The sequence below is a fragment of the Cibotium barometz genome, chromosome 23 (assembly GCF_041138505.1).
Source record: "Cibotium barometz isolate CiBa-2024 chromosome 23, ASM4113850v1, whole genome shotgun sequence".
Taxonomy (NCBI): domain Eukaryota; kingdom Viridiplantae; phylum Streptophyta; class Polypodiopsida; order Cyatheales; family Cibotiaceae; genus Cibotium; species Cibotium barometz.
Genome location: NC_141068.1, coordinates 54064581 through 54074260, shown reverse-complemented (window position 1 = coordinate 54074260; position 9680 = coordinate 54064581). Strand labels below are relative to the sequence as shown.

Sequence of the window (9680 nt, the reverse complement as noted above, 5' to 3'; positions counted from 1 at the left end):
ACTTTACCCTTATTGTTCAGTTTTGCATTAAGATATTTAAGAAGTCCACTAGAGAGCTCCGTCTTTGTCAGGACATCGGCAGGGTCCAATAGGTCATAATCGTCGTCGTCATATTCCAAGAGGTCCTCCTTGGTCCCCTCGGCGACGTCGGTGTTCATGTCATGTGGCTCATCGGCCAGAAAGGGGTCATCTGCTACTACTGCGGCCGCTGCGGGCTCGCTGGGTCCTAAGGCAGGGTCAACAGACGAGGAGGGCGCTAGCGGATCACGCGTGATCGACGAGCGCACTCCGGACCGGACAACGGTTGGGCGTATACGGCTTGACAATTCGGTTGGGGTCAAAACCCGCGACGACGACTGAGGACAAGAAACTTGAAAACCCTAGAGAAGTAGAAGGCGGTGGGGACACACTACACCTAGCAGACATATTTTAATTCTTGCACAAAGAAAAATGCGAGAACTCGAAAATTACAAAAACGCTAATAAAATGAGCAGTGGTGGAGAGAGAATAGTCACCCCCCTTACGGTCGCCTGCGAGACTGTCGTCGACTGCCGATTTGTGTTGCACTACGAGCCTCTTCAAGCGTCGCTACTCTGGGGTGCTCCGATCCGAGAGAAAGGTGCCTGCAGCTCATTAAAAAAATTATTCCCCGCGGGAACTTGTGCCTGAACCACCCCGGATTATCCCTCCACTGCAATGGAGAGCTTGGGTGTTCGTTTGATTTTTTAAAAAAATAAAAAAAATAAAAAAAATAAAAAATTCCTGGCTGGCCGTCGGAACTAAATTGGCTGGTCGGGCCGGCTGCGCTAGCCTGGCTGGCCGTCTGTGGGTTGGCCAACGCCGACGCTGGCCTGGTTGGCCACCGGCTGCGCTGGCGTGGGGCTGGCCGCCGCCGGTTGTGGCCTCAGCCTTCCACAGCTCCAGACACACAGTCGACCCTCAGCTCCAGACAGCTGACTCTCTCTCTCTTCACAGCTGACCTCCCTCTCTACACCAGACGAAAACCTTTCTTTCGCAGACAAGCTCCAAAGCAAAAAAAAAAAAGAAATTCTTACCTGCGATGGAGAGCTTGGGTGTGTGCAACGGAGAGAGAGAGAGAGAGAGAGAGAGAGAGAGAGAGAGAGAGAGAGAGAGAGAGAGAGAGAGAGAGAGAGAGAGAGAGAGAGAGAGAGAGAGAGAAACCTTCCTTGCAGCTATGGCCGCCTCCCTCCACACACTCGATTGTGGAGATAAGGATAAGATTTTTATTGAATGGTTGAAAACCATTGAGTGGGCTCCGGTCCCCGGTCACGCACGGACCCTGACCAAATGAAACTGATGCTCTGATACCAATGTTAGATCACCGTAACACCATTGAGTGGGCTTCGGTCCCCAGTCACGCACGGACCCTGACCAAATGAAACTGACGCTCTGATACCAATGTTAGATCAGCGTAACACCACTACGGGCGTTACCAGAGGAGGGGATTCTTCCTCTATGGCTGGGTGGTGAGCCAAAGGCCGTCCCCTCCTATGGTAACGCCCGTAGTGGTGTTACGGTGATCTAACACTACTACTACTACTACTACTCTTCTCTTCTTCTATAATGTACTACTACTACTACTACTACTCTTCTCTTCTTCTATATTGACTACTATTACTCTTCTCTTCTTCTATATTGTACTCTACTACTACTCTTCTTTTCTTCTATATTGGCTACTACTGCTACTCTTCTCTTCTTCTATACTATACTAAAACTACTCTTCTTATATATTACACTAATATGCTATAATTCTATTACTACTATTATACTTCTTGTATATTACACTACTATACTATATTACTATTACTACTATACTACTACACTTCTTCTATATTACACTACTATACTATACTACTATTACTACTATACTACTCTTCTTCTATATTATACTACTATACTACTATTCTTCTATATTATACTACTTTACTATACTATATTACTACTACTACTTCTTCTCTTCTTCTATATTATACTACTATTACTACTTCTCTTCTTCTACACACGCACACATAATATCTTATTGGGAGGTAGAGGGTTAGAGAGTGAGAGTGTTAAATTAGAGGGCTAGAGAGTTAGTGGGAAAGAGAGAGAGAGAGAGAGAGAGAGAGAGAGAGAGAGAGAGAGAGTTATAGAGAGTGAGCGTGAGCGTGAGAGCTAGAGAGAGAGAGAGAGAGAGAGAGAGAGAGAGAGAGAGAGAGAGAGAGTACTACTCTTCTATACTATACTACTATATGACTACTAAAGAGCTATGAAGCCCCCCCCCCCCTCTCTCTCTCTCTCTCTCTCTCTCTCTCTCTCTCCCCCCCCCCCTTTTTAGCACTTGAACATTGGACAACTCATGATTAGTAATCTCTACGATTTAACTCAGATGGATTGGTTGATTCATAATGACACAGTTCACGATCAGCAATGGATGATCTTGGATCGTGTGATTTTAGTTCATTGTGTGATCTTGGATTGTGTGATTTATGTAAAGCTTGATCGACGATTTAAGAGGTTAGATTACATGATTGTAAATGCTTACGATTTTAGTTCATCCCATTCCATGATTTACGACCTTGGATCGTGTGATTCAACATCTTAGATCATGAGATTTTAGTTCATTGCGTGAACTTGGATCGTGTGATTCAAGATCTTAGATCGTGAGATTTTAGTTCATTGCGTGAACTTGGATCATGTGAATTATGTGAAGCTCCATGGGTGATTTAAGCAGTTGGATCACGTGGATGATTTAAGTTCATTGCGTGAACTTGGATCATGTGAATTATGTGAAGCTCGATGGGTGATTTAAGCAGTTGGATCACGTGGATCACGTGGATGATTTAAGTTCATTACGTGAACTTGGATCATGTGAATTATGTGAAGCTCGATGGGTGTGATTTAAGCAGTTGGATCACGTGGATGTAGATGCTCGCAATCCACGATTTTAGTTCATCCCATTCCACGATTCAAGATCTTATAAATAAATATGTGTGTGTGTGCTTATATATATTTTATTTAAGAGTTAGAGGGTTAGAGAGAGAGAGAGAGAGAGAGAGAGAGAGAGAGAGAGAGAGAGAGAGAGAGAGAGTTTGTCAATTCAAGAGAGTTAGAGAGAGTTAGGTTGAGGAAGACTGAGTTAGAGAGAGAGAGAGAGAGAGAGAGAGAGAGAGAGAGAGAGAGAGAGAGACATAAAAAGGTATTTTGCTTTATTTTAAATAAAAAAAATAAAAATGAGCTTTTTTTTAAAGGGAAGGAGGGGAGAGAGAGGGGAATTAGTTTTTTTAATAAAATTTGGCGACTACTAGAAGGGAGCAAAATACTCCTATGAAGACCCCTCATATCCTCTTGACTATCTAGGATTAGTTTTAAAAAATGTATCTTATTTTGTTTTAAATGAGAAAAATAAAAAAGAGGGGCAATCAACCCATATTATCTAAAAGTTGGCTTCATCCTCTTCTATTTTGCATTTGCGTTGAATGGAAGCTCTGTATATCGTCCCACCGCAATCGAACTTCCTTTGCAGAGAAGACCTATAGCAACAGAGCCAGCTTTAGAAAGTAAAAGCTTCAATGGCGGCCCTGGTCTCACCTGTGTCAAACTCCGACCTTCCGGTGAGCCCTCACCAGGTTTCGAGAGAGCAACACATCCCTGTGGGCTCCCTTCCACCCGCCGGTTCAGCAGAAGCGCAGCAGAACTCACTTTTGTTCCTAGGGTTCAATCAGGACCACGGCCGCTTCGCCTGTGGCACTGTCTCCGGTTTTAGGGTGTACGACTGCCAGCCCTTCAAGGAGGCCTTCTGCAGAGAATCCGGTAATGGTGGCATTGGCATCGTTGAATTGCTGTTCCGTTCCAACATCCTGGCCGTGGTTGGAGGAGGCCCAAAACCTAGATACCCTCGTAACAAGGTCATGATATGGGATGACCATCAATGCCGTTGCATTGGTGAGCTCTCTTTTCGGTCTGAGGTCCGGTCAGTGAAACTTCGCAGGGACCGTATTGTTGTTGTGCTTGAATACAAGATCTATGTCTACAACTTTGCCGATTTGAAGCTCCTCCTACAGATTGAAACGGTTGCAAACCCTAAGGGTCTATGTGCAATCTCGTCCACATCGAACTCGTCGGTTCTTGCATGCCCTGGCCTCACCAAAGGGCAAGTGAGAGTAGAGATTCACGGTCTCAAGAAGCCAAAGTTCATTTCAGCACATGATTCTAATCTTGCTTGTCTTGTTCTCACCCTCGATGGCCAGCTTCTAGCCACTGCCAGCAACAAGGGCACACTGATTCGGGTGTTTAACGCACATGATGGCACACGTTTACAAGAGGTATGGTTTTGATTCAGGTGTTTAACGCACATGATGACACACGTTTACAAGAGGTATGGTTTTTTGCCATCACACAGTTGGGATTTACCAAGGGTTTTTTATTTCTCACAAAGTAGGCATGCACAGGTCACACCATTCTTCAAAACAAGACAAGGCTTTTACAAACTGCATCAGTTTTTCACACAAGGGCAAGCATTCACATAAGTAAACTTCATACATGCTCATACATTATGCTTAACAGTAGGGCATGAACACATGATGGATTGTCATGAGTCCCACTTCATTATCTGGGGCACATTTGCTTGGGCTTTGGAGGTGAGACTGGCAGTACCTATCAAGGAGGATTCGCAGGACGTCCGCTTCAGCATGAGTAATTGGATTACAGCCAGCACAGCATCTCAGTTTGATGCTCCATAGTGGACTCCTTGACCTCTACTAACTAGAGGTGGTAGCTTGTCAACAACATTGAAACGTGATAGATTTTGCGTGCACAATGCAGCAAGGGCATAGCCACCACTGTCGGTGGAGTTTATAAGATCCACTCGGACAGACCTCATACACACTTTCTATGGATGTTGGGAGCACCTTCAAGGCGGTTCATAGGTCATGTATGGGCAGCCCCTCTTTCCCCACTTGGAGCCTAGGATCCTTTCTCACTCCAGACAATGGAGGCATCGCTTGGCACTTTAGGTCCCTAGTGTCGCGTCCCTCCCCTGTCCACCCAGGATGTAGTCTCCCCTTGGAGAATGGCTAGCTATAGAGGGAGCACTTGATATCTACTAGCACGGAGATGTAACAAATAGAAGGGCCTTTTTCGTGAACATCAGTAAGCAATATCTTTTCTATAGGGATATGTGACAGTTGAGCATGGAAGTGCACTTGATTACGCTTCAATTTAATAGAATGCACAACGGAAGAAGGAAAGTGGAAACACAGGGGGGGGGGGAGAGAGAGAGAGAGAGAGAGAGAGAGAGAGAGAGAGATGGAGAGGAAACAGAGGTGTATACCTGCTCTCAATATCGCCAAACAAGAATACAAGTCTCGAGCAAGAGGGGAAGAAGACCTAGTATGTGTGAGACTGCAGCAAACAATGCAATGCAATGAAAAAGTGTGAGGGAAGGACCGGCTATATATATGTCCATGTAGGGGCAGCTGACCAGCTCTCCATGATTCCATAAAAGGGAAAGATAAGTGGGTAAATGATGTGAGGGGTGACCAGCCCCTCTAGCTAACATGGTCAGCCCTAAAGGCTAAAATAAGACACCACACAGGAAGTCAGCAACAAGGGGATGATGCCTAACACCCCCTCAGCATTGGATGTTGAGTTAACTCCAAGAAACTAGAGACGTCGTCCTCGGTCAAAGATGAAAGACCGTAGAAACAGGCACCAAGAAAGCTCCACAAGCAATCTCCTCAGCAACTCAGCTACAAAAGCAACATAACAAGTTGCCAGGTATACCGCTCCAAACACAAGTGTAAGAACACTCCCCGAAGTCGTATGTCGTGTTTCTAGCTTGGAGAAGGTATGAAAAACCTCAAAACCAACCAAGATCAGATCTTGAAGATAATCAATCTTGGGAGAAGCAGGTTGCTCCTCACTAGAATCCTTCGAGTCTATTTACTCAAACTTTGTAACAAGAGTTGCCAAATGCTGAAAAGAAGCATCCTCTGGAAAGGTCGGCATCGCAAGATGTAAAGACTCTGTAGAAAAGATGGGGTCTATCTGCCCAAACTCCGTACCATGAGTTGCTTGATGCTGTACATAAGCACACTCCACTGAGGTGGGCATCGCTAGATGAAAGGACTCCACATTCCTCTCTGAAAAATGATGTTGTCAGACTGGTACAAGCCCAACCGGATTCTGATCCAAATCCAAAAAACTCTGGAAGTACCACTGTGCCCCAGGCATGGTTAGCAACCACAGATCCAAAGCATCCCACCGGGTCCAAAAGTCCATCCTCCAAAATAACAAACCTGCACACCACATCAAAACCTGCACACCACATCAAACCCAATGCAGAACTGGCAGGGTGAGGGGCATCCTCAGAAGCATCATAAAGAGAGGCAGAGGTAGACTCCTTACAATGAGGAAGGGAAGCAGGAATATAAACTGCAGTGGTAACAAAGTCTTCAAGAGCCTCACTGATAGCAGAAGACTCTTCCATAAGTAGAAATAGATCCCAAGAATCAGCAACAAACAAGTGATCCATGTGAAAGGATCACACCTCACAGGCAAAACACCCGCCTTTCTCTGCAAAAACTGCAAAGAACATAGGCTCGCACAAAATAAACTCTGCTTAGGATCTTTGAAAAGATCACTACTCTCCTCCAAAATCTGTAAACTCTTGTCAAAGGAGAAAGTCTCCACAGATACAAAATAGCTCTCGAAAACTGATCCTCAAGTAAAGTAGCTGGAGATGGGCCCTGCTAAGGGTAGAAAACTCCTTTGGAAAGCAAAACACAGGCAAAACACTGTTGTCCAGCAAAAAACAGCACTCCACCACCAACAGAAGGCAAGGAACATGAAGAAACGGGGAAACTGTGTAGGTTAAGAACAAAACACAGGTATAGATGCTCCAAAATCAGCAAAATGCTGACTGAAATCAGAAATTAAGTGTCCTCCTCAAGTACCAAACTGCCACCAAAGCCACAATCAAGGTTGCATTTAAAACCCGTTTTTTATTATTTAGTACTTTTTGGACTTCCGAACGTTTCCCAACGTTTCAAACTTAAAAAACGTTTGTGTTTTGGTTTCTTTCCTCGTGTCCTTTTTTCTATTTATTATGTTCCGCGATAGCATCCCTTTGTATAGCCTGTTTTGCGCTCATGACATCAGACAGATGTAACATTGTCATTTGATTTTGATTTATCATTGTTTCTACTATCTACTTGAATTGTTAAATTCCAATCATGGTGTATTTGGGTATGTCTAGACATTGTTTATGTTGTGAGTACTAATTTTGGAATTCTTAGATAGGCTGAAATGCTAGAATGTGACATGTGTTGACATAGGGATAGGCAAAGGTTGAAGTAAACCTGTCTCCTTTGTATGTGGAACCTTGACTTTTTGACAAATCTTACAGGCTTGTACATGTGCATAGACATCACGCCTCATCTTTGGCCAATAAAAGGACCGTTCTAATTTCTCGTGGGTACTGTTGATACCCCTATGTCCTCCAACTAAGGAGTCATGGGCATCATGGAGAAGAGCGGAACGCTTTTCCCGAGTAACACAGAGACGATTCTTGTAGAACAACCAACCATTCTGTACTGAATAGTGGCCAGGCTTAGAATTGAGGGCCAAACTGTACTGAGTACCAAACTCAGGGGAGTCGACATATTGGTCTTTCATACTATCTAAGTCCTTCCTCGTGATTTCGAGAATGGTAGATTCTTGGACTGCCTGGATGCTGGCCTTTCGACTAAGAGCATCTGCTTACTGGTTTATGCTTATCAGGGATGTATTTAATCATACCTCCAAACTGTTGGAAGATTTGACTCTACCTGGCATGTCGATCACTCCACTGGGCACTTGGCATAGTCTGAAGCCACTTAAGTGCTTGGTGGTCTGTTTTCATTGTGAAAGCTTGTCCATAAAGAAAAGGCTTCCAATGTTTGAGCGCTGTGATCACACCCAAAAGCTCTTTGTCATATACCGAATAATTCTTTTCGGTGACATCCAACTTTCTACTGTAATATGCCACGGGTCTATTGTCTTGTTGGAGGACTGCACCTATGGCTACATTGCTGGCATCGGTGATGACCTCGAAAGGTTCGTCCCATGATGCTAACTTTAATACAGGTGCTTTTGAGGCAGCTTTCTGGAGTGCACGGAATGCATCAAGCGCCTTGCCTGTAATTGAGACTTTTTGCTTGCGAGTCTTCATCCCCTTGAGCAAGTCGGTAAGAGGTGCTGCAAGGTTGGAAAACTGATGGACATGGGTACTATAGGCTTGACAAAGACCTACGAATGAGCGGATTTCTTGGGCGGTCTTAGGAATGCCCCAATCTAAGATCTCCTGAACCTTTGATGGATCTAGTCTAATCCATGAGCGGATTTCTTGGGCGGTCTTAGGAATGCCCCAATCTAAGATCTCTTGAACCTTTGATGGATCTAGTCTAATCCCATCGGAACCGATGATGTAGCCCAAATACTGAACTTCCTTAACACCAAAGACAGACTTTTTGGCGTTTATGTAGAGCTGATTATCTCGCAAAAGTTGCAAGACTTTCTCCACATCTTTCTCATGCTGCTCCGCAGTGGCTAAGAAGACTAGTATGTCGTCAAGGAATATGAAAACACACTTCCCAATGTGGACTGCGAAAATCCTAGACATCATCTTATTGAAGGTTGCGGGTGCATTTGTAAGCCCAAAAGGCACGACTACGAACTCGTAGTGAGTATGCTCTGTCCGAAAAGCTGTTTTTGGAATGTCAGCTTCAAAAATGCAGACCTGATGGTAACCACTCTTGAGGTTGATCTTAGTGAAAAACTTAGCACCGTCTAAACGCTCCAAAATGTACTCTATCCTTGGCATAGGAAACTTATTCTTGATAGTGAGTTTGTTTAATGCCCTGTAGTCTACACAAAGGCGTGCAGACTTGTCCTTCTTTTGGACAAATAGGATAGGTGCAGCAAATGGGGAGGAAGAAGGCCGAATTAATCCGGCTCGGAGAAGCTCAGATAACTGCTTTTCTAACTCGCCCTCTAAAGTCTTGGGAAGACGATAGGGAAACGTGCTAGGAGGATTTGAACCAGGGAACAAATCAATGTGATGGTCCTCAGGGCGAGAGGGTGGGAGACTGGGCGGGAGATCGTCCATAAGCATAATGTCCTGATGTTTGGATAGGAGGTCTGCTAATTGAGGGACTGAAGATGTAATGGATGCTACTAATGAGGGAGGGGCTCTTTGAGCACGAACATAAAGGAGTGCTCCTCGTGCTCCCTTGCGGATAGCTCGTCTGGCGTGGAGATGTGAAATCAATGGGATGCCAAGAATGCTTCTATCCCTAGGAATCATGATAGGCTTAGGAAAACCTTTACAAATAGTAAAAGTGTCATGTCCCCAATCGGGAATAGGCTCATACTGACGGAACCACTGAATTCCTAAGATCATGTCACTCCCCAACAGGGGTGAGACAATGAAATCTTGTTGAAATGAGGCCTTCTAGACTTCAAAGGCAAATCGCTGTGCCTTCTGGCAAATGTGGGTGCGAAGACCATGTGTAAACCCATCCACATCCAGATGATATGGGACTAATGTGCAGTTCAATTTATTAGCCAACTGGGGAGAGATGGCGTCTTTAGAACTACCCATATCGAAAAGGACTACAAACTATCGGCCTTGGGTAGAG

General features: G+C 44.6%; 1 protein-coding gene across 1 annotated transcript in view; it reads left to right on the top strand.

Annotated features, from left to right (window-relative positions):
• The first annotated feature begins 3451 nt into the window (after window positions 1-3451).
• LOC147626095 (autophagy-related protein 18d-like) overlaps window positions 3452-9680 on the top strand; it is a 41235-nt gene continuing 35006 nt past the window's right edge. Inside the window, exon 1 of the mRNA XM_086817654.1 lies at window positions 3452-4325. Coding sequence (XP_086673780.1) covers window positions 3573-4325 — 753 coding nt within the window. The 5' untranslated portion in view covers window positions 3452-3572. The remainder of the gene's footprint in view (window positions 4326-9680) is intronic.